General features: G+C 38.3%; 2 protein-coding genes and 1 long non-coding RNA gene across 5 annotated transcripts in view; 2 read left to right on the top strand and 1 right to left on the bottom strand.

The window, feature by feature from the left end:
- The window catches only part of SLC35G2 (solute carrier family 35 member G2), a 34745-nt gene extending 18147 nt beyond the window's left edge, over positions 1-16598 (top strand). The window contains exon 2 of one of the 2 annotated variants that reach the window (XM_032487908.1): positions 13833-16598. In XM_032487908.1, the coding sequence (XP_032343799.1) occupies positions 13851-15089 (1239 nt within the window). In that variant the 5' untranslated portion in view covers positions 13833-13850 and the 3' untranslated portion in view covers positions 15090-16598. The remainder of the gene's footprint in view (positions 1-13832) is intronic. The other variant, XM_032487900.1, reaches the window with a different exon arrangement.
- Positions 1-20234, bottom strand: part of LOC116666020 — a 37819-nt gene extending 17585 nt beyond the window's left edge. The window contains exons 1-2 of the long non-coding RNA XR_004322871.1: positions 19583-20234; positions 18852-18957 (exon numbers count right to left, since the gene is read on the bottom strand). This is a non-coding gene — a long non-coding RNA (uncharacterized LOC116666020). The remainder of the gene's footprint in view (positions 1-18851; positions 18958-19582) is intronic.
- Positions 20235-20385: 151 nt separating this feature from the next.
- The window catches only part of NCK1 (NCK adaptor protein 1), a 68963-nt gene continuing 64243 nt past the window's right edge, over positions 20386-25105 (top strand). Inside the window, exons 1-2 of one of the 2 annotated variants that reach the window (XM_032487933.1) lie at positions 20441-20511; positions 21368-21475. The gene's annotated coding sequence lies outside the window, so the exon portion shown is untranslated. Of the gene's footprint in view, positions 20512-21367; positions 21476-25105 lie in introns of both variants that reach the window. The other variant, XM_032487925.1, reaches the window with a different exon arrangement.

The following is a 25105-nucleotide window of genomic DNA, read 5'->3' as shown; positions in this document are numbered from 1 at the left end:
TCAACATTTGTTAAATGTACTCTGTGTGCTAGGAACACAGATATGAATGAGAACTCTCCTGCCTTCATGGAACTCACAGGCCACAGAGGAGGATGTGATTTGGCAAGCTCCCTTAAGATGGTGCCTGGATCTGTTGAGGGAGTGGACATAACAGATTAAAGGAGCCATCTCGAGCTGTGCACAATCCAGAAAACTTGAGATGTGCTGACAAGTCCTGCCTAGCATGGATGTGGGAGGAGGTGGAGTCAAACTATGATGGCTCCTGACTTCTCTGTGGCTTCAAGTTTTCTCAGAAAGAGCACTTTAAAAAATCAGAGGTCTGAGTGAAATTTAATACTTATCCCTTGGCCTGAAATTTGCTAGCTGGGCCTATATGAAGATTTGAGTAGAAGTGGTTGGTAGAGTGGAAAGAATGTGTAAGTAAGTTATTATAAGATAACAAGTTTGTCTTGATAATTGCATTTCCAGAGAACTATCTAAGTAATCACATAAAATTTAAAGTTTTCTGGCAGAAGATGGCTTGAGGGAATTATTCAGATTCTGTCCTGATCAGCAGTCCCAAGTTCTTGTTTAACGCAATTGACATATATGAGCTCAAAGTGCCATCTACCAATCTTTATGAAAATCTTATATTATTATTGCCCCAGACTACCAACCAATCCAGGCTGCTTCTTTCCAAAATCTCTTCTAGATTTCTTGATAAATTGTAGGTTATTTTCCCAAAACAATAATTACATGAGGAACAAAATGTAGGCAAACTGTCTCCTATGAATTACTGTTGCACACCATCCTGTCTCATGAAGAGAGTTTATAGCAATTTAAGGCTATTGGAAGGGATCACCAACATTATCTTCAGTCTTTGATTCATAAAACTGGCACTATGTGTGAATGAATACTCTTCTGTAAATTTCAAAATATTAATGCTTTATTGGCATTTCTATTAAAATAATAGTTAAAAGCAAAATAGGCAGGAAAGGTTCCTTGACTGATGGGATTCATCTTTACATATTACACAGTGTAATACACAGTGCATCTCCATATCTGACAGGGTTTAGTTACAGATAACAAAAATCACGCTAGCTCTTTCAATCAGAAAGAGATATAATACAAGGAATCAAAAGTCTAAAATCAGTGGAAGGACTGGAGGAGCAAATTTCAATCTGGGCCTCTAGGCACATTTCTGAGAATGCATGGCTTATCCTTTAAAAAAATTCCTAATTTAGCAATTCATAAACTGCATGTAAGCCTTCTTGCTATATAAACAGAGCAGAGAGGAAAATAAGCATTTTTTCTATGCTAGTAACAGAATCTTCACAGTATTTGACTAACATGAAGAAAGCAAGCTAGTATTTAGTGAGCACTTATTATGTGCCAATGATTGTTCTAGATGCTTTTGATCTATCTTTTCATTAAGTCCTTATTAATGACCTTTCCAGGGTGGCAATATCAGCCCATCTCACAGATGAAGAAACTGAGGTTTAGAAAGGTTATGTGATATATGCACAGGCAGGAAATGATAGGAGATAGAATTCAAATTCAGGTCTGCTGCCTCAAGAATTAGTTAGACCTGTTGTCCAGCACTGGTTGTTAATCCAAAGTCCTATTTGGTGGCATCCAACCAAAGTTTGATTCAATGTTTAATAACTACATCCAACAGGACAGTTTACTCAACCCTTGAGAGGTGTTTTATAATTCACTTTTTTTAGATGATCCATGAGGATGTGGTTCTTGAAAGCAGATGTTTCAGAGTATCACAGGGGCAAACAAGCCAGCAAACATTTTCTATCTCAGGCTAAAATAATCCTGTTCATGTCACTTGACTCAGAACTTTGCAGTCTCATCCAACACATCTTTAGATCTTCAGAAGATCAAAAATTCTTTTCTAGGGAACATCATGGATTTACATGCAGGCAGTTCTTTTCCACACCTGTACTAAGTGTGTAGGTCTTCTATCTAAGAATACATATCTGATCTTTAGACATTCACAGAATGATGGTATATGAATTTTCTGTTTGCTGCTGTAACAAATTACCACAAACTTGGTGGCTTAAAACAACATGAATTTATTATCTTGCAGTTTTATAAGTCAGAGGTCCAGTTCAGGTAACCCTGGGCTAAAACCAAGTTGTTGGCAGGGTGTGCTCCTTTCTGGGTGTTCTAGGGAAGGATCTATTTCCTTGCATTTTCTATCTTCAAGAGGCTGCTCACATTCCTTGGCATATAACTCCCTTCTGTCTTCAGTGCAAGCAACTGCAGGCTGAGTCTGCATATTTCATCACTCTGACTTTGCTTCTGTTGTCACATCTCCTCTGACTTTTCTGTCTCTGTCTTCCACTTTTAAGGACCCTTTTGATTACACTGGGCCCAAACACATAATCCAGGATAGCCTCCCTATTTTAAGGTCAGTTGATTAACAGCCTTAATTCCGTCTGCAACCTTAATTCCCCTTTGTCATATAAGATAGTGGTGTGGGAATTAGGATGTGGGTATCTTGCTGGGAATGGGGGGCATTATTCTGCCTACCATGGATGGTTACTTTGCAGAGCAGTATAGAAGAAAGGGCTTGGGATGGCAGACCTGGATCTGAATCTTGTTCCTACCATTAACTAGTTATGTCACCCACGAACTGGCAAGTTACCCAACCTCTCAGAACCTATTTCCTCATCTATAAAATGGAGATTATATTATCTACTTCATAGAGTTGTTTTGACCTTTAAATGATAAAATAAAGTTCTTAGTGCATGTCTGCTATAAAAGAGGCTAAATAAACATAGATATCCTTATAATTAGAGAATCTACAGCCATATTTAAAACCAAACAATCCAAAAGAGTACTTCCCAGGTGCTTGGAAGCATCTGTGCTTGTTATTTCCTGTGGTTTCATTTTACCTTTAACTCTAATTGAATGGTTGCCTCAAGTCCTTTCAAAACCAGTGTATTGATCCTAAATAAACATACAGAACAATAAATGAAGACATACTTTATTTCACTATTAGGCTCAGCTAGTTTCTCTCTAGATGACATTTTAACAGAGAACAAAGAGGGAAACATGAATCCTTTTGACTTATCTCCTATTTATTCTTTCACTATCTTCTCCTGGCTATCAAAATCCATTTCTTCACTTATATTCATTGAGAAAACTTCAACATTGTTATCTGTGTCTTTTCACATACATGGCTTTTCCTGTGATGGTTTATGGATCTATCCCTGCATAAAGTAAAGAGGCAGTTGGCCAACATACTTGCCTTTCAGCTCTCAGAAAGCTGAAGTTAATGATTGACCTGTTGTGTTCAAAGCCCATTATTGAATCCATATTAACTATCCATTAAAAATGATGTTGTACAATATTTAATAACATGGAAAAATGTTTATAATGTATTGGTAAGTAAAGGGGAAGTTATAAAAGAGGATATAGTGTTTGATACCACTTTTGGGGGGAAAATGTTCACAAACAGAAAAATGCCTAGAAGGGTCCATAGTTATCTCTGGGTGGTAGGAAGGATTATGAGTGGTTTTGTTTTCTTTGCCTTCTCACATTTCTCAATATTCTACAATAAACATATATTGCTTTTGTAATAAGAATAAACAAAAATTAATTTTTCTCTAAAGATCTGCTGGTAGTAAATAGCTCCTGAGCATAAGCTTGTCCTAAGCAAGCCCAGGGAAGCCTGATGAGGAACTCAGGTGGGACTGAACCTGATTGGGCCAAACTGTGAGACGTGCTCTGGGAAGCAGGGAAATAGCAACTGAAGTTCAGCCTGGTCTTGTTGAAAGATATCCTTCCTAAATGGCTGGTAATGATTTAATTAAGAAAAGCAGATACACATTATTTAAGAAACAGCTCCAGTTATGCCTGAGGAATTTAATATTAAAGAAAATATGAGAGACCTAGCAACATAAACAGAGCCAGAGACAGAGAAGCTAAATACACAAATCCTTTCTATAGCCAAACTGCACATCCTAATGTTTTACTAGTCTTGAAGTATTATTAAGGACTCTAAAGTATTTTAATGGCTAAGGCTCCCATTTTTATTTAAACTAGCTGTTTAAATTCATTTATTTATATTACTTATATTTTATTCTTAACAAAATTTGCTTCATAAAAAAATAGTCCATTCATTCATTCAGCAAACACTTATTGAACACCCATCTCCTGCCAAGCACTGTGCTAGATGCTCAAATATAAAAATTAGTAATATCTAATTTTAATATCTCTGGGTTAAAACTCTCACAGATCTAGCAGGAGGGAAAGAAAAAAAAAACAGTTGTAATTCAATGCAATAATTCTATGATTGAAGCACTGAGGTGGGCATCTAACACAGACAGGGGTGGGAGGTAGGCCTAGGGAAGTTTTCCAGAGAAGGTAATATTTAATCTGGGCCTTGAAAAGTGAGCAGGAATTTACCAAGTGAAAAAGCAGAAAAAGAGTATTATATAAAGGAACAGCATATGTAAAAACCCAGAAAGAGCATGACATATTCAAAGAATTTTCTGCAATTTGGAATAGCCAGAACTTCTGTGCCTGTGGAGGACAAGCAGAAGATGATGCTGTGATTGTTAATTTTATGTGTCAACTTGGCTGGTCAAAGATTATGCTGATGTTTCTGTGAGGGTGTTTTGGATGAGATTTACATTTAAATCAGTGTATCTAAGTAAAGGAGATTGCCCTCCAAAATGGGGGTGGGCCCCATCCAATCAGTTGAAGGTCTTACCAGGAAAAACTGACATTCCCTGAAAATAAGGAATTCTGCCAGCAGACTGCCTTTGGACTTGAACTGCAAATCTGCCCTGGGTCTACAGCCTGCTGGTCTACTCTGAAGATTTTGGTTGTGACAGACTGCATAATTGCATGAGCCAATTCCTTAAAATTATCCTCTTTCTATAGATGTGTGTGTGTCTATATATGTACATATGTAATTACATCCTATTAATTCTGTTTCTCTGGAGAAATCTGACTAATAAAGAGGTTAAAGGCAGAGGATAGAGAGAGTTCTTCTGAATATTTCTGTAGTTTGAATGATCAAGGGAAACTACAGGTTTTTGGTTACCTAAGTCTACCACTGATTAAGCAATGATGCTGAGAGCAAATATGGATATATGGGCCTATAAGATCCTATGGAGATGTCAGTAGTCAACATCATTCCATGTCTCCCTCTTCTTGCTTTTCAAGTCCATTCCATTCCATCCAACAAAACTGAGTGCCACTATGTGCCAGACACTGTGTTAGGGGCCAAGCATATAATGGTGGGAAAGTCTGCTTTCAAGATGTGTACAGTCTGGTGAGAAAGACAGGATATAAACAAATGAATGCAGGGACAATGGGGCACAAAGATTTGAGAGGCCAGGGAAGACTTTGCATAGGAGGAAGTAACACCTGAGGGAACACTACTGAAGCACTGATGTGAAGCCTACAGGTAGACAAGGACAGAAAGGGGGAGGAATAGGTCATTCCAGGCAGACAGAATTATGTGAATAAAGAATTAAAGTTTATTGAGCACTTGCTAAGTGCCAGATACTAAGTGTTTTGTATATATTAACTGACTTAATATTTTTATTCTATCCGATGGGGTAATACTATTATTATTGAAATTTTACAGAAGAGGAAATAGGCAAAGAGGTTAAATAAATTGCCCGAGTTTATAATTTTTTTAATTAATTAAAAAAATTTGGGGGGGTAATTAGGTTTATTTATTTATTTGTTAATGAAGGTACTGGAGATTGAACCCAGGACCTTGTGCATGCTAAGCTTGCACTCTACCACTGAGGTACATCCTCCCCACCCCAGTTCACACATTTAATAAGTTCTATAGCTAAGATTCAAATTCAGACAGTCTGGGTTCAGTATCCAAGTTTAAAAAAATTTCAATTCTTGTGTCACTCTCTGTCTTAATTAATTAATGCAGCAGTCATAGATTCATTAAATCTTAAAGCCAGAAATGTCTTTAGATAATCTAGTCAAGTGATTCTTGCACAATAAAATTATACATTAGGATTAATGGGAGGTTTTTAAAAATACCAATGCCTAGCATTGCCATCCCCACTTCCCTAACCCACAATGGAGGAATCACTCCTTTTTCCCCCTTTCTTTTATTTTTTTTTCCTATTTTTAAAAATTGTGGTAAAATACAAATAACCCAAAACTTATCATATTAACATATTTTTAAATGTTCAATTCAATGGCATTAATTACATTCACATCACACAACCATCACCACTATTTATTTCCAACTTTTTCATTACCCCAAACAGAAACTCTGTAGCCATAATTCCCCATTCCCCCTTACCCAAGCCCCTGGTAACTTCTAATCTATTTTTTCTTTTTATGAATTTGCCTATTCTAAATACTGCATATGAGTGCAATCATACAATATTTGTCCTTTTGTTTCTGGCTTATTTCAGTTAACATAATGTCCCCAAGGTTTATCCATGTTGTAGTATGTATTGGACCTTCATTCCTTTTTATGGATGAATAATACTCAATTTTATGGATATACCACATGCTCTTTACCCATTCATCTGTTGGGGCACTTAGGTTGCTTTTCTTCCTTCAAACACACACTGAGGAACCACTACTTTTTTAAAACTTCACCATGTCATACATGAAGAGAATAAAATAATGAAAAGAGGCAGAGGCTAAGTACCAAATGGCACAGGGAAAAGGTTCAGAGGGGTGACATGTGTACATTTTGGTTTGGATGGCAGGAGGCTAGTTTTTAGGGTGGAGTTCTAGTGGCAGGGGTGGTCACATGACTGAGGCTTTTCTCCTACTTTCTGAACAGATATTTTGTCATCATCACTCCTATTTCCTGTCAGAAAACTTACGATTTCAGGAAAATGAAAATAGTTTATTCTATTATGAAAGCAGAATATGATTCTGACAGTATTAATGCTTTGTCATTTAAGTCAACAAAATAAATATCATTTTTCCTGAGACCATTCACATGGATAAGTGGTAGTTACTTCTGGGCTGGGGTGTCAGACAGGGCTGTGTCTGTAGGGGACAGGAATAAAGTTGAGAAGGTAAGATGGGGAAAGAGGGAGGGGACTGGGAAGAGGAAAGAGTGAGAGAAGAGCAAGGAGGAGACACGAATTTGGGATACTATGTAACAAAATTCTGGACTAAACTTTGGAACAAATTCTGTTCAACAGTAGAACCTACTGACCTGCTCCATGTGGCCTACTTGGTACCCTTCACATAGAGTGTTCAATGATATATACTGAATTAGTTTCCTAAAGTGAGTACCTTCCTTTACCTTTTAAGTTCTCTCAGTTCAGAGTGAGGTAGATCATTAGCTTTCTCCAAATTTTTAGTATTCCACCCTTCCCCAATGCTCCTCAACTCTAAAACCTCCTAAGATTTCACTTTCTCTCAAAGCTGAGTTGACCTGTATTTTTCTTAGCACATTATCTGTACACATGTGAAGGGGAATATGTCTGGCTGTTTATAGTATTGTTTTTACTGACTTCTTTCATATTTCCCTTTGTTTTCTCTGGATTTTAGAGCCATTAGTTTTGCCTTTCTTTTTTCTATTTGTTGTCCCATTCTTGCTTTTATACTAATTCTGATTGTTTCCATTAGGGCTGAAAATGTTGTCATGATCTCTGGCTAAATCAAGATCTTGTCTTAGTCTCTTTATGGTAGCTATTGCAAGGATGCTTTAATCTAAGTGTTACAAAGGAGGGACTGATTATGTGCCTTATTTTCTGTTTTCCTAAGAGAGATGTAGATGGATTGTTTGTCAAGCAATAATCTGATGCAATATGAGTGCTAGTTTAATTGCAATTTCTGCCACTACATATGGTATATCTGTCCTAAGTAATATATCTGACTTAGAATGATTCTGTCCAGGTTGCTCTGAAATTTCTTCTTATATTTTAAAAATTATTATTATTAATTTTAACATATCTTATTGAAGTATAGTCAGTTTACAATGTTGTGTCAATTTCTGGTGTACAGCATAATGTTTCAGTCGTACATATACATGCATATATTCCTTTTCATATTCTTTTTCATTACGTATTTTCTTTTTATATTTTTATAGAGATTCAGTTGGTTTGTAATTCTTCTCTTTTCTTTCCTTTGGTTGAATTGTAAGTCTTCTCTTTTCTTCCCTTGGGTTGAATTTACCCATGGTGGTTCCTTTATAATCTGAGTATTTGAAATCTTACACGATTAACTTTTCTTATAGCCCTTCTTTTACGTCTTCATAAAACTGTTCAGTTTCATGATTTGATTATAGACTTGGTTCATTTTGATCATCTGCCACTTACATGCAACATGAATATTATCATACCTTCTAAGAAGGGCAAACACATACTTCTTCACAAGTCCCTGATTTCCTAAGTGTGACTGATTTAAGAAAGGGTGTGTTCTTTTTACCTTCTACTCTGTTATTTCTCACTTATTATCATTATTCTTGTCTTTCAAACTCTACTTTATTCATTTATATAAGAACGAATTTTCTAGTTCCAGAGGTTGGAGCTTAGAAGCAGGTTCTTTTTCCTCTAAAGCAGCGGGCCTTTACACAAAGATACAGACCTAAAGAGTATTAGTAAACTATAAGCAAACTTAAATGCTTCCTCTAGTCCTCCTGATCCTCTTGAGTTGTAGTGGGGAAGAGAGAGAAGAATCCTTATTCCAAGAGGGATGCTGAAGTTTCTGCCAGGCAGGGTTCATCATAAGGATGGGTAGAATCATACTCACAGCTTTTGGGGCCTCACAATATGGGCCCCTTTTCATCAGTTTGGAAGTGTGAATGGCTTCTCTTGGTAGGTCTCAGGAGGTATGTTGAACAGCACAGATCCTATGCATGTCCTGATGTTTCTCAATATCCTGGAAAGATGGTTGTTGTGTCTTCCCTTTCAGGTGACAAGTTAGGTGTAGTCTTTTCATTTTTATTCAGGAGAAAGGCTGTCCAAGCACATTGGGGTAATAAAGTATCTCAGGACTAGGCTGCTCAGGTAGTAACCGATTAGTTCTTGATGTTTAGTAATCTGATTCATGAATGTCAAAAATCACATCAATATCTACATTTAAACCACTATATTATAATCAAGTTGCATTAGTCAGCTTTATATCTAAGACTTTTTTTGTTTTGTTTTGTTTACCACTTTAGGGATCAGTCTGGTAACTAAAGAAAGTCTTATTACCACTATTACCAAATGGCATTAGCCTTAGGCACCATAAGAGGACTGCCCTAAGGATTCCTACCAAGACAGTAGGGATGGCAGTGTTAATTTTCTCAGCCTTAGGAGAAAAGTGATCTTGGGCCTTATGTTGTGGGATATAGTTTAGGAAACAGTATCTCTTTTGGATACAAATACTGCTTTCAGTCTTGCCACACTAAATTGTGCCCATTGTTCCAGCAGTCACCAAACTGCATCCTTTTAATCCATTTGTGTCCAGCATTTCAGATTGATACAGTTGTGCTTTTTCCTAATGGGGAGGGGAGGAGGATGTTCCCCCTTAAAGCCAACTGAGGGTGAACGTTATCAGATCATTATTTACAATGACTGGTTGTGCTTTCTTATTCTCCAATTGGAAGTCTGCTTAGACAGTACATTTGCTCTTTGCTTGCTTGAACAAAGAGAAATAAAATTGGAGAGAAGGGGCCAGCAGTGAGTGGCTTATGCACTCATTGAAGTGGTAAGGATCTGTGACTTTCCCAGGGTCAAGTGAATACTGTTGGTGCCCAACCAAGAGAGCTGCCCCCCAGGCAATAGGACCCAAGCAGCAAAAATCTGTGGGCTATAGCCCCAGGGCAGGAGACTCTCCTACATCAGGGACTTGTGCACTGGGGAGACTCTACAAAATTTATGCAAGATAGCCTGCATTTGGATGCCTGCAACCTAGAGAGTATCAGTGGCCTATCAGAGTTAGCAGAGAAACTAAAGACAACAATCAAAGAGAATTTCACCATGTGTTAAAGTCAGCATTCAACCTGAGATACAGAACCAGTAGATTTATTAAATGTAATTGTGGGGGCTGGATAAGGAAGTCTGAAGTCTGTGGGCAGACAGAAAGGAAAGATCTTATATCATGTTGTAACCCATGAGCACAGGATGAAGCTTCTTGTCTACAGGCAGTAAGGAAAGGAAGGTAATGAGCAGGTTGGAATCCCAATGGCATGAACTGTTTGGAATCTCTGAGCTGAAGGAAGAAGGCCTAAAGCTCTTTTTTAAAGGGCTTACTTGTTTAGGTCAGGCCCACCCAGGATAGTCTTTCTTTTATTAACTTAGCTGATTAGAGTTTTATCATATCTGCAAAATACCTTCATAACAACACCTAGATTAGTGTTTGATCAAATAACTGAGAAATGTAGTTCAGCTTAGCCAAGTTTATGTATACATCAAAAGCCCATCATACAACAACAGCCAATATATGAGATATGTGTCCTTTCCTTTTCTGTCCTCCCTGTGCCAACACATCAGGGGAGCTGGAGCCTTGTAGAAGGAGATGGAGATGTCCCAAAGGCAGACCATATTGCCCTCCCACGGACTCCAAAAGAAGGGAAAGGGAGAAGGAATAATACAGCAGACTATAGCCTCTCCCTATTCATGCCCCCGGGGCTACAAATCTGGTCTGCAGTAGGAAGGGGAAAGCTGTGAATGTATATAAGACACAAGTTTAATGATGAACAGCAAATTGGAAGTTATGGGATCTAACTGAAATGTCGTTATACTTGCTGACCACTGAGGAAAGGAAATTTAACCACAAATTTGAGTACAATGACTGGAGACAAAATTCCACTGAGTTGAGACAACTAAGTAATAAAACGATGAGATTACAAACATTAGAACTACTACAGATGTTAAACAAGGAAGAAAAAAATAAGTGGCTAGAGTGGTCAGGGAAGGCTTGTTTCTAAAAGGCAGAATTTGGACTGGGCCTTCGTAAAAGATGAGAAATGTTTAGAAAGTTGGAGCAGAGGGTAAGCTAGTGAGAATAAAGGCTTAGAGAAGTGATATGTACATGTGAAGAGTGGGGACAGGGAGGAGACTGGATTGATCAGAACAAAGTATGTGTGTTAAGGAGCTAAGTATTGATATGGGCTAGACTAGGAAAGGTCTTCAGAGCTAGGCAGAGGAGTTGAGATTCAATGAAGTTGTCAATAGGAAATCTTGTAGGTTCTTGGGTGGGGAAAGCTTGAGGGAATTTTTTGTTTTGTTTTGAATCTTTTAAAGGCATTAAGTGACAGTGGTTGTGTGTGTGTGTGTGTGTGTGTGTGTGTGTGTGTATAGTGGTATGTATAGTTGGATTTTAGGGGAGAAGAACTGGGATTCAAGGGGGCTAGTTAGGATGCTGTTGCAATATTCTAGATGGGAATTCACAAAAACTCGATCCAGAATCACAAAGGTAAAATGGAATTGGAGGAGAAATGAAAACTCTGAGAAATATTTCAAAGACAAAAACAGTAAGATTGATGACTAAATGAAAGTGTGATGGCAAAAAGGCTAATTCAGAGTATTTCTTGGTTTCTAGCTTGGGGAACTAGAAAAATGGTGGTATTTCAAACATAGGTGAGGAAATTAGGGAAGGAAAATCTATTTGGAAGATCAAGACTATTAGTGAAGGTAAGGTCATGATGTGAAGGGAAAATATCCTGATAAAAGTTTAAAAAAGGGAGCATCCAGATTAGCCTGATACAAGATGCATAAAGGACTACAAGTGGGAGGTACAGGCTAGGATCTGAAAGGCTTGGAGGCACAGGTGGTGTTTTTTCAAATGATTCTTCAAACTGAAGGTGGTGTCATTTAGAAGAGAAAGGAGTAAACAGGCATGGAACAGTTGGCTTACCCAGATGGTATTAAAGAACAAAAATGGGATTTGATTTCTGGACCATGGTTTAAGATCCTGGAACTGGTGAGTTCTTGGCAAGGAACGGGAAATATGTTATGAGGACCAAAAAAAAAGTTTCCTCTTTTTTTTTTTATTTTAATTTTTTAGGGGGGAGGGGAGAAATCATTGGGAAGGAAATTAGAAATTTTTCTTGGGGAGAGAGGAGAAAACTAAAGAGAACTGAATGAATAAATACAGATCTCAAAGAAAGAGTAACATTGTAGAAGACACCCAGTGTTTCAAAAGAGTTAATTATAGGTGAAAAGAAGCTGGAGTTATTAATATTCACTGAAAGTTTACTATATGCCAGCACTGTGGCAAATCCTTTATATGCATTATTTCATTTAATTCTTACAACAACCTTAACATTTTTCCCACTCAGCTATATGTCATGGACATCTTTCTATGTCAATAAAGATCTGTGTTACTATATATATATATATATATATATATATATATATATATATATATATTTATTGAAGTATAGTCAGTTTACAATGTTGTGTCAATTTCTGTTGTACAGCACAATGCTTCAGTTATACATGAACATACATATATTCGTTTGCATATTTTTCTCCATAAGTTACTACAAGGTATTGAATATAGTTCCCTGTGCCATACAGCATAAACTTGTTTATCTATTCTATATATATCAGTTAGTATCTGCAAATCTCTAACTCTCACTTTATCCCCTCCCACCCCCCTTCCCCCCTTATTTATTTATTTATTTATTTATTTATTTATTTATTATTTATTTATTTATTTACTTTTGCTTTTGTTTTGGCAGGAGGTAATCAGGTTTATTTATTTACTTTTTTTTTTTTAAATGGAGGGACTAGGGATTGAACCCAGGACTTCGTGCATGCTAAGCATGTGCTCTACTACACAGCTACACCCTCCTGCCCCTGTGTTGTCATTTTGAATGGATGCATAGCATAGTATTCCATTGTATGAAGGGTCATTCTAGTAAGCTACAATGAACTCTCCCATTCATACATTTTTCCCACACTTTTGTGTATGCTCTCTTTTTATCAATAACAGATTAACTTTTTTTTAGTTTGTAATTTAAGTTTTAAACAATTATCATGATTCAAAAAATACATTAAAAAGTATAGAGTAAAAATATTTTCTTCCATTCTTGTTCCCTGTCCCACTCCAATGATTATGAGTTACCTTTGTATCTTTCCATAATTACTTTATGTTATACTTTTTATGTTATATATGCAAATACAGGTATGTATTCTTATTTTTTCCTTTCTTAAAACACGTAAAGTAAAAAGCATCTTGTGATCATCTCTTTAGGGTAAAATCTTAGATATGATACTGCTGAATTAAAGGGTAGTTTCAGTTAAAATCTTACACATATTGCCCAATTGCTCATAAGAAAATCTGTACATAGCAACAATGCATGAATGTCACTAAATCCACCTTATTTTCTAATTTCAGTGTATCTATATATCTGAAGATGTATGGGAAGCCAGAATAAATGTTTTTAAAAAATCACTATAATTTGTAATATGAGGCAAGTTTTGGTATCATACAGAAGTGATTATGCAAAATAATTTGGACTTATCCACTTAGAGTTTATAATATAGACAAATGGACACAATGAGAAGGAAAGGTTTGATCTAAATTGTTATTTATTTTTCTGTTTTTCTTCCCGGATGGGTAGAGAGGTAGGAATGAAAAAATGGAAAAATGTCAGTTGTTTGTGATGTAAAGAAAGGAAATAGAGCTGAAGGAGACAAAGAAAAAGCAGAATGAGAAATGGGACAGAAGCAAGATGAGAGTGAAAAAAGGATAGACAATTCCATTGGGCCACATACATCTGATAAGGCATATTACCAGATCATCTCTTCCTATTACTTTTTAAAAACTCTTGTTACAACCTCTACTTTCTATTTTTAAATTAGTACATATGATTATAATAGAAATTAGAACTATATTTCATCTGATTGAACAAATACATTTGTCTTTTTTTCCTTCTTAAATAGAATTGATTATCTGAAGAAATGGATACATCTCCCTCCAAAAAATATCCAGTTAAAAAACGGGTGAAAATACATCCCAACACGGTGATGGTGAAATATACTTCTCATTATCCTCAGCCTGGGGATGATGGATATGAAGAAATCAATGAAGACTATGGAAATTTTATGGAAGAAAATCCAAAGAAAGGCCTGCTGAGTGAAATGAAAAGAAAAGGAAGAACTTTCTTTGGAACAACGGATACTCGACCTCCACTAACAGAAGACCCCATGACCAATGAGATTGGACAATTCCAAAGCTTTGCAGAAAAAAATATTTTTCAATCCAGAAAAATGTGGATAGTGCTGTTTGGATCTGCTTTGGCTCATGGATGTGTAGCTCTTATCACTAGGCTTGTTTCTGATCGTTCTAAAGTTCCATCTCTAGAACTGATTTTTATCCGTTCTGTTTTGCAGGTCTTATCTGTGTTAGTTGTGTGTTACTACCAGGAGGCCCCCTTTGGACCCAGTGGATACAGATTGCGACTCTTCTTCTATGGTGTATGCAATGTCATCTCTATCACCTGTGCTTATACATCATTTTCAATAGTTCCTCCCAGCAATGGGACCACTATGTGGAGAGCCACAACCACAGTCTTTAGTGCCATTTTGGCTTTTTTACTTGTAGATGAGAAAATGGCTTATGTTGACATGGCTACAGTTGTTTGCAGCATCTTAGGTGTTTGTCTTGTCATGATCCCCAACATTGTTGATGAAGACAATTCTTTGTTAAATGCCTGGAAAGAAGCCTTTGGGTACACTATGACTGTGATGGCTGGACTGACCACTGCTCTTTCCATGATAGTATACAGATCCATTAAGGAGAAGATCAGCATGTGGACTGCACTGTTTACCTTTGGTTGGACTGGGACAGTCTGGGGAGTATCTACTATGTTTGTTCTTCAAGAACCCATCATCCCATTAGATGGAGAAACCTGGAGTTATCTCATTGCTATATGCGTTTGTTCTACTGCAGCATTCTTAGGAGTATATTATGCCTTGGACAAATTCCATCCAGCTTTGGTCAGCACAGTACAACATCTGGAGATTGTGGTAGCTATGGTCTTGCAGCTTCTAGTGTTACATATATTTCCTAGTGTCTATGATGTCTTTGGAGGGATAATCATTATGATTAGTGTTTTTGTCCTTGCTGGCTATAAACTTTACTGGAGGAATTTAAGAAGGCAGGATTATCAGGAAATACTAGACTCTCCCATTAAATGAATATACTTGATTATGATCTTGTTAATGTTGAGTTATTAATAAGTACACTGCCATTTAATGTTCACCTATCAAAGTTTTTGTGTTGTATAACTGACAGAATGCTATATATGATTAATATATGCAGATGTAGAAAAGCTTATTCTAATCTAATATATTAAAAAACAAATATTAAATTATGTGAAATATCATGAACTTGGTATCTTCATGTTAATAATAAAAGGTAATTGTGGTAGAGAATGTTAACTTCAATAACTAAAGAACATAAGACTTGAAGAAATCACCCCTTTCAGATGGAACATTTATGGTCCTAAGGTTCAAAAATTAGAAAATGTTCATGCTCAATGTTCTATAAATGTTCAACAAAGATCCTTCAATATTCAAAAATCTATTAGGTGAAATGCTGAATACCGAGCTATGTTTTGTCATCTATTTGCGTTAGAAAACAAGAGGTGATTGGGCTGGGTGAGGGAGCTTGAGTTGAGATAAGAAAGAGGGAACAAAGAAAAGGAGTGGTTTTTCAATGACAGTGGTGGTTTGTCCTCTTAGAACAGAAAATTGGAAATGTGGCCCATGCTATGGCCACATTAGGCAAAGCGTAGGATATGGAGATAGGGAGAAGACTGGATCATTGCTAGTTCTACTTAGTCTATGCCATTTTGTGCCTGATAGTGGGGACCTAATGCTGGGGAGGGTCTACCTTAGTTATGCAGATCTCCAAATCTGCCCTTGTTTATGATTTTGTAGCAAGTACAAGTGTGAGCTGCAGTAAAGGTACTCCTTATCCCTGAAAAAGACACTAACAATAATCATAGTATAACAGAAAACTGATACAACACTTTGTCCTGAGATTCTTTTCAAAAGAACCTAACAGTGTAAAAGCATATAAAGTAGCATTAATTTGGGTCTAATTTCGGACATTTTTACTGATTTAGCACAAGCAAATGTTGATATGGTACTGGCTATTAAACAATTTTTTTTGAGCTATCTTAACTTCAAATTCACCCATCTATACTTTCCTCTGTGATCCTATGGCTCAGATCCGGCAAACTACATTTTTTTTCCTATGCCAGATGGCGTCTCACTAGAGTCCACCAATAAAGGGCATTAGAGGGAGACCGGAAGACAGGAGAAGTGGGAAAAAGACATCCTCCTTTCTGTTTGCTTGCAGTTTTTGTCATTGTTACCTCAAGAATAACTAGCAGCCCTGTGCCCCAGAAACAGCAATTGATCTCAGCCTTGAGCTTCTTTTGTCACTCCTCCACCCCCCACTCAGCCGCATCATATCCCTTTCAGTAGTAGTGAGACCAGCTGGACAGCATCCTCCCAGGGGTACGAGCTACAGGCAGCTAGGGTCATTCCTCTGAGCTCCTGAGACCTGATGGTTCAACCTTGATTTCTCTTTTTTACTACTCCTAGGGTACAGTTATCACATTGGGCTACTTCAGTGTTCCCTTTTTGCTTTTCCAGTTCATCAATACCCAATACTAAATTCTCTGTTGTAATCATTTCTCTTCTCTTGACTAATATGCCTTCAAGTATTCTCCCAAGGAACTCACAGTCATTTGAAGGATGTCTGTGCTTTTGGGAAAATATTAACATTCAGACTTTTCAGGAATCACTGGTTCTCAATAGAAATTATCCAAATTGAACCACAGAAAGAAAAAAATTAAAAAAAAAAAAGAACAGAGCCTGGGGTAACCTGTACTAAGGACTAAGAAGTCTAGCATAAGTGTAAGTGTAGTCACAGAAGAGAGAGAGAATGGGGCAGAAAAAAGTATGTGAAGAACATCGGCCAAAAGTTTTCTAAATTTGATTAAAGGAAACAACAACAACTGGCAATCCACAGATCCAGGGAAACAAATGAACCTCCAGCAGCATAAATGCAAAGAAAACCACACCTAGAAGCATAGTGCAACTGCTGATAAACAAAGATAAAGAAACAAAATCTTAAAAGCAGTCAGAGGAAAAGACATATGCTAAGAATTACAGCTGGCTTCTCATCAGAAACACTGGCAGCCAGAAAACAACAGAATGACAGTTTAAAGTGCTAAAAGAAAACCCTGTGATGGCTTCTCATTGCCTATAGAATAAAGTCTATGGTCCTTAACTTGCATAACCCACTCTTGCATACATTTTTAGTCATCTTCTGCTCTAGCAATATTCTACAATTGTGTAATATCCTTTTTTAATGCAGGTTCCTCTATGTGGAAAGCCCTTTTCTTTTTTGCCTACTTAACTGCCTACTAGCCTGACCACACACCTCCCCTCCCACTGTGGCCTAATGTCCCCCTGTACATATCTATTGCTGTATTTACTATATAAATAATAAGTATGTGTTTAAATCTCATTCTCTGACATTAGGTGGAGCTCCTTCAAGTTTAAGACTGATCTTTAGATCTCTGGGACCTATTGTAGTGCCCTCCATAGAGTGGACTAATAAAGTTTTGTTGAATTAATTCCCATAAAAGCCTAACAATATTCAATCCAGAAATTAAATTTAGTTACAAGGGCCCACTAATTTCTATACTTCACAGTCAAGCCTGTGATTAGTTACTTCTTGCTGATTAGTATGTAGGGTTTTTGGTCTTAAATAATCCTGCCTTACAGTGATTACGGATCATTCTCTCTAATCATTTCTAACTATAAGCCATCAATAGTTTCCCGAGAAAGGTCTTGAGACATGGAGGCTCATTTTTCCTTTCCTTTTCTTCCCAAATTCTTTCCTTTGGGATGAATCAAGTGAGCTGCTTACATGTTTTTATCCTAGATAGATTAGCTACCCATATCTGAGGCCCCATTTCCAGCCCATAGGTCATAATTTTTGACCTAAATGTTCGTGCCTGATTCTGGCTAGTCTCTAGTCTACTCCAAACTAATTGGCAGGGTTGATTTCCATTTTTGGTTTGAGTTCCGCTAAAAGAGAGGAAGAAGCAGAGCGCATGTTTATATTTGGAAGTTGGGGAGACAGAGCATGTGACAGGTCTCTGGGACAACTCCCACCCCTTAGGAACATGGACTCCATTCTTTCTTAGTATACCATACTGCACTTTCATACATAACTTTCTGCCTATCTGTCCTTCCACCCAGTGCTTTCCTCTCTCATTGCTGTTTCCTTATTTTTCTTCAATTATTTCTCTTTTTCTTGTATCTTTTCAGTTTCTTTTTTTTTTAAAAGAGTTTCTGGTGAGAACAGGTGATGAGGGAACTTGAAGGAAAATAAAAAGGAAAACACATGTTTACAGGGAACTAAAATCCTTTTATGAAAAAGCTCTCTTCCTTACTTCTTCTATTGCGTAAATAGGTTGCACAGAGTAGTCAAGAGATCTGGGTCAAAATCTCGTGAAGGGTCTGTTCAGATCATTGGCCCATTCAAAATACATATTCCCTTAAAATCTAAACTCATAACTTCAGCGTATTTTTCTGAGTTTATTTTTCTCACTTAAGGCAGTGATATAAGCTACCTGACAGCAAGGATTATTTCACCTGTTATATTTGTATTCACACCCCCAACCCCATATGTTATATATGTAACTAGAATTGAATTGAGCCAGGTGTAGCTAACAGTTTACTGTGCGACTTTGGAGAAACAGTTTCAAACTCTGGACAATGATTTCTCCTGCTTCAAAAATGAACATAATAATATATCAATCTATAAACTTTATATGACATATCAACAAATAACACTATTGTATTAGTCAGCTTGGGCTGCTATAACAAAATGCCAAAACGGGTGGCTTAAACAGCAGAAATTTAATTTCTCACCCTTCTGGAGGCTGGAAGTCCCACATCCGGGTGCCAGCATTGTTAGTTTCTGGTGAGAGCTCTCTTCCTGGCTTGCACATCGCTGCCTTCTCACCGTGTCTTCTCACTGTGAAGATAGAGAGCAACTCTCTGCTGTCTTTTCTTATAAGGACACTAGTCCTATCGGATTAGGACCCCACTCTTTATCACCTTAATTACCTCCTAAAGGCCCTATCTCCAAATACATTCACATTGGGGGTTAGGACATCAACATATGAATTTTGGTAGGGAACACAATTCAGTCCATAGCAGCCATGATAAAACATGCAAAGGTATTTAGATCCTTAGAATAAATTCAAAATTCACTTACACTATTCACTTCAGATGCTAACTATGGGATATAGTCACAAGAGTAGCTGCGGCCCAGAGTTTCACGGTCTACTTGCCCTAGCCAACTTGAGGCCGGGAAGGGACCATAGGTGATTTCACAAGGCAAGCAAATCACATACATCTATCAGGACTCAAATGAGTAATTTTGAAGTTAAATAGAGAAAAGTGTAAACTCTTGGGACTTAGAGTCAGGGCCAGGACTAAAAAGGGGAATGGAAGATGCATTAATGCCTTAAACAATAATTGCTCATGCTTTATCATATGCTGGGCACTAGGGAGAAACTGAATCCGGATTTAACTGAGTTTACAATCTACATAGGGATATGGACAGACTCTTTCAACAGCTTGGATGGGGAAAATACCTGTGCAGCGTGAAGGGTGCCTCATCCAACAGGCTTCCCTGAGGCGGCAAGGCCTAAGCAGAGCCACAGAGGTCTGGGAAGGAATGAGGCAGGGGACGGGGTGGGGGGTGGTGGTGGTGGTGGTGGTGCAGCGCCTGTGTGGGTAGAACCAACTTCCTGATGGCAGGTGGCAGGGCAGACCTGACACCCAAGGTCACTGTCCTCCTCACAGCAAGGCTACCGCAGCCAAAACGGGAAGCTACCCACGCACTAGGGCACTTCGAAGGCCCTCAGACTCAGCTCATTTTGGTTTGCGGCTCAAATTAAGCATACGCCTCACATTTTTCTCTCAGGCCCCATTTCCAGGCCTTTTGTTTTGTTTTGTTTTCCTTTTCGATCCCCGCCCCCAAGAGCCTTCTGCTGGCAAGACTATCTTCAGGTGCAGAAATCAGAAGGAAGCTTCCAAAGCAGTTGGGGCTGAACTGGGGAAACAGTCATTTTGGCTGTGGAGTCTCTTCTGTGGCGCAGAGGAGAAAGGCCCAAAGTAATCAGCCAGAGCAGCCAGGGAGACAAAAGCGACAAGTCTCAGTTCAGCCCAGGAGCTCCTCACTCTCTCGCTTTCCCTTCGCGAAGCGGCCTCAGCTCGCTTCACAGCCACCACAGCGCTTGATTGACAGACGCGCCTGCCCAATCCTCGCGCGGAGCAGATCCCCCCGCGTCAGGGATAGGAAGGAAGGGGGCGACTGAGCCTATCAGATTGGGCAAGGAGGGGGCTTCCTGCCCGCGCGGATCCGCCTACGGCCTCGCGGCCAGTCGGCGCAGCAGCCCCGCCCGCCCGCCCGCCGCGCGCGCCCCGCCCCTCTCCTGAGAGCTACGCGGCGGCTGAGCGGAGGCCTCGTGCCGTAACGGCCATCGCGGCGGCCGCGGCGGCGTCCCGGTTCCCTCCTCAGGTGAGCTGGGGCCGCCCGGGCTTGGCACAAGGGAGGTGAGGCGGTCCTGCAGGCAGGCAGACGCATACAGCCTTTCCTTGCCTGGAGAGTCCACACAGCTTGTTACTTGACGCGGCGCTTCCTCTTCCCCGGCGAAGTTAGCCTTGGGGGCGCCGTCTGCCGGCCCGGAGCTGAGCCGGAGGGGGCGGGGAGGCCGCTCGGCCTGGCCTGGGCGTTTGTCCCGCGGCTCCGCGCGCCCCTCCGGCCACTGACCCGGGCGGCGCGGCCTTGCGGCATCCCTGTCCGTCCCCGGAGCGTAGGGGCGCAGTGAGCGCCGGGGCCGGCCCCCCCGGGAGGCTGGGAGGTCGAGTGTGTAGCGCACACCCTTCCCGTTTTTTTTTTCTCCCCAAAAGTCGTTGTGGCGTTGTGGCGTAATCTGAGGCTGGGAAGGTAGGAACGTGGTAGAGGAGGGAAAGGGGCTTGCTCACCTCCAGCCCAAGAGGAGGGGGAGGGAGCAGTTCCCTGTGCGGTGGGTGGACGTGCTCGGGATGCTCCTCACGCCCCTCCCCCACCCCACCACCAGCCGTTTCCCCCCTCCTTGGGAAATCTGGGTTATTTTAATCTTATGGATGTGGATCCTTGCGCGAGTTGCTCGGGCTGTGAGCTTTTGACTTGAGTTGTAATATATCCGATTTAAAAGAAATGTATCTCCATGGTTGGTTTTGTAACCTTTCTTATGTGTGTCCATAGAAGTTAAATTTGCCGTTAGACGCTTAGGAAGCTGGCTTTTGTGCAGGGCTGAGAACCCTAACATTATAGACGCTCAGTTAACGCCGAACTAATGAATTAGTCACTTAAAAATAATTCTACCCGTTAGATTTGGTAAGAAACCATGGGAGTTAGGAAAGAATGAAGTTAAGGAGAAGTCACTAATCCCGTCTTGGATGGTGAGCAAAGAAGCTCAGTCAGTGTTCGGCCAAAATAGGTAAGTGTTGCAAGAGGTATTCATTTTTAAAAATCTTACTTTGTGGTAGATTTACGAAAGACCAGCCATACAATTTATTAGACACCTGGAAAGCACTGTACCTGAAGTCTCAATCTTCAGCGAGTTCGCAGAATAAATGAAATGATCCAAGAAGGTTTTGTTTGTTTAGTAATTGTTAATGATGTTTAGTTCTTAAGTAGGCATCCTATTCACACACAGTTCGATAGAAACTCAAGAAATATACATTGGTTGATAGTTTTATTTCATCTTAATCACAAACTTCGGAATTTTCTTCTTTGGAAAATTGAGACCTGTAAACACTGCGGAATGTTCAAGATTTCTCAGCTGTGCTTGTTGATGTATTTAATTTTAAATTGTTTGCTTTACTTTTCTAAGCATTATCTTTAGTCCATATTTTACCAGTGCTTTCAGGTCCAGGTAAATAAAACTTGAGGCATACATCAAACATTTTGTTAGATACTGAGTGATGACTTTATGCCACTGGATTTATTTTTCTTTTGGATCTTTGAGAACTTTCCTGCCAAAGCTTAAGGTAGATTTGATGTGGTTATTGTTATAAATCACTTGTCAGGAAAACTTAATTTAGGAGATACAGATGCAGTCTCTTTTTTTCTCTTACAGTTTAATAATTTTTACAATTGACTTACCTTTATAATGTGGAAAAATACCAAATGTTATCTACCTACATCAGAAGACTAAATGAGTATTTAATTGTTAAGTTGATAAGTAGAGTTGGAGGAAACTTTTGAAATCACTAAGCATTTAACAAATTTTCCATAAATACTTTGCTGTGCTGTTTTTGGGAGACAACTGACAGGACCAAAAATGACATTTAAAGATTATTTAATAAGGCAACAATTCTATCTGGATGGTCTTCATTTTATTTGAAAGGTAGACTTGATAGTCTTCCCTTCAAAACTGATTCCATATGCTGACTTTGTTTGGGTGGTATTGTCATGTTTTACATTACCCAGACATAAACCTTGGGTTTATCTTTGACTTTCTGTATCCACATAAGTTAACATTGACCAATTTTTGTCGGCCGTTTTCTGAAATTTCTTTCAGAAATCTGTTCCTTCCCACTGGCTTTTTTTTTTTTTTTTTTTTTTTTTGCAGGGGGTGGGGGGATTTGCTTGTTTTAATTAATTAATTAATTAATGGAGGTGCTGGGGATTCAACCCAGGACCTCCTGCATGCTAAGCATGCACTCTACCACTTGAGCTATACCCTCCTCCCACCCACTGGCTTTTAACTGGGTTTTCTGCCAGTCTTTTCTCCCTACTCAGTATGCCCTGCCTTCTGCCTTATTCTTAAAATAATGCTTTGAACATATCCCTCACTGTTAAACCAGCATTTATTTATTTATACTCTGTTATTTACATTGGTTTTGTTCATCTGTTATTTTGTTCATCTGTTATTTACAGAGTATAGTTCAGAATTCCCAGCCTTCTAACAATCTGCTCAAAACCTATTTTTTCTAATGACACTCTGCAGGAGCTGTCCACCCTAACCAAATCAATCACTTCTCATTGAGACTTTGTATTTTTCTATCTTCATATTTGTTGAGACTTTACTGCCTGTACATAGCGTGCCTGTTCTTTAAAAGGAATTTTCCTCCTTAAATTAAGCAGCAGATAAAGTCGAATTTTGTTGAAGTTTCATTTTTGGTCCTCTAGGGCAGCCTTCCAGATCTTTCTGTACCCTGTGTTGTTGCTTTCCTTTGAATCTGTAGCTCTTACTGTTTTATCATTCCTTTGGTTTTTTATCTTATGTGGGCTTGTCTCATAATACCATGGAACAGTGTTGTGGGAATATTGGAACCCAGCATTCTGTTTAATAGATAAAGAAAATGTAATCCATCCAGACTAACTTAGTTAAATTCACTCACTAGTGATGATAGCAGACCTGAGATTCAAATCTTGATTTCTGACTTGACTTCTAACTCAAGTTCCGTGTATTCTTTTAAAAAAAAAAATTTCAATATATTCTTTATGAAACTATACTTTTTCATTTCTTGCAATGTCATTTTGTGTTGTTTGCTTCACATTACTTTGCATTTTGTGTATTAACGCCTTCTCATGTAGATTCAAAACTTCTGTATAAGATCAGAGGAACCTTCGTGCCTTGCATTGTTTGAGTCATTGAAACAATGATTTAAAGTCTACTGTAAAGTCTTTTTCTAACTAGAATGTATTAACAAAAATAATATCGTGTCTACAGTTGAATCCTATGACCCACTAAAAAGTGAGTGAATCTCTTACAAGTTTTACTGCTAGAGTTTAGTTTGGAGTTTAGTTTTGATGAAGAAACTGAATCGTTGGAAGCCTTTAAAGTAGATGTGAACAGTGTATTACTTATCACATAACTAAGTTTATTCATATAACTAAATGTTTTTTCTCTTTTTGGTAGAACAGTACACTTTTACATTTTGCAATTTTGTCATTTTGTTCATCTGTCAAGAACCAGATTGTTGAGCAGTCTGCTTATTGAGCAAAACATTCTGAAAACCATTTGTTCCATTTGGGGAATTAGAGAGCTTTTATATATTTATTCTTCATGTTTTTTCCCCTCTTAACTCTAAAGTTTCTCTTAATACCAGCAGCGTAGGGTTTCCTTGGTATTTTTCTTACATTTATATAACAAGAGTTGAATGGTGTAACAAAGGTAGCGTAGAAAACTATCAGGTGAAATATTTCTGGAGGGTATGCTTTACTTTTTTGGTCTGAAACAGATTAGAAGCTACTTTTAAAAGCTTGTGTTTATTTATAATGGCTTATTTTTGTTTAAATAAATACCTGCTAAAATAAACTGTTGAAACACAGATGCTCTTATTCTTTATTCCTTAAATTGTACTTAAGAAGTACTGAATTGGCTAAGTATGATATGAATGATTTCTGCTTTTGTTCAAACAGACCAATTGAATAAAGCAGTGAGAATATGGCTTGGGGAAATCTTTTTTAAAAATGGATACATCTAAAAAGCTTTTTTTTTAAATTAAGGAATCAGCCTTCCAGAACTTTTAGTAGATGCTTTGAAATCATGTTGCATTTAGATCAATTCAAATAATATAAACAAAATTTAATATTACTTGTACTTTTTGAGTATTCTAACTATATTATAAAAATGTTTTATTAATTAAATAAGGCATTGGAAAATTTTTTGGAAATAATCACTTCCAGATACTATATGTTTTTTAAATAACATTTTTATTTTTAGAAGCATTTAGAATGCTTCCTGTACAACCTTTCCCTTCCAGAATTCTGCTGCCCTAGAAAGTCAGTTACTTTAATTTTTCTATTTTTTTTTCACGTTTCTTTTCCCTGTTCTTAAAAAGACCTATAAAGCCTTCCGTGATTTGGTTTTACCAACTTCTAGCTGCATCTCTTGCCATTTTCTTTTTCTTTTAGGCTACTTTTTGGTCCTTGAATAGCCAAGCTCTTTTTTTGCCTTGGAGCCTGTGAACATGCTCTTCTCTGTGGCAGATGGCTTCCTTGGGTTACTAAGTATTAAGTTTGGCTGCTAGTAACAGACACCAAATAATATATTCTCTCCCGCACCAGAGAAATCCAGAATTTGCATGGCACTCATTTAAGTGTTATTTCCAGTTTT

The sequence above is a fragment of the Camelus ferus genome, chromosome 1 (assembly GCF_009834535.1).
Source record: "Camelus ferus isolate YT-003-E chromosome 1, BCGSAC_Cfer_1.0, whole genome shotgun sequence".
Taxonomy (NCBI): domain Eukaryota; kingdom Metazoa; phylum Chordata; class Mammalia; order Artiodactyla; family Camelidae; genus Camelus; species Camelus ferus.
This window is presented reverse-complemented; position numbering and strand designations above follow the sequence as displayed.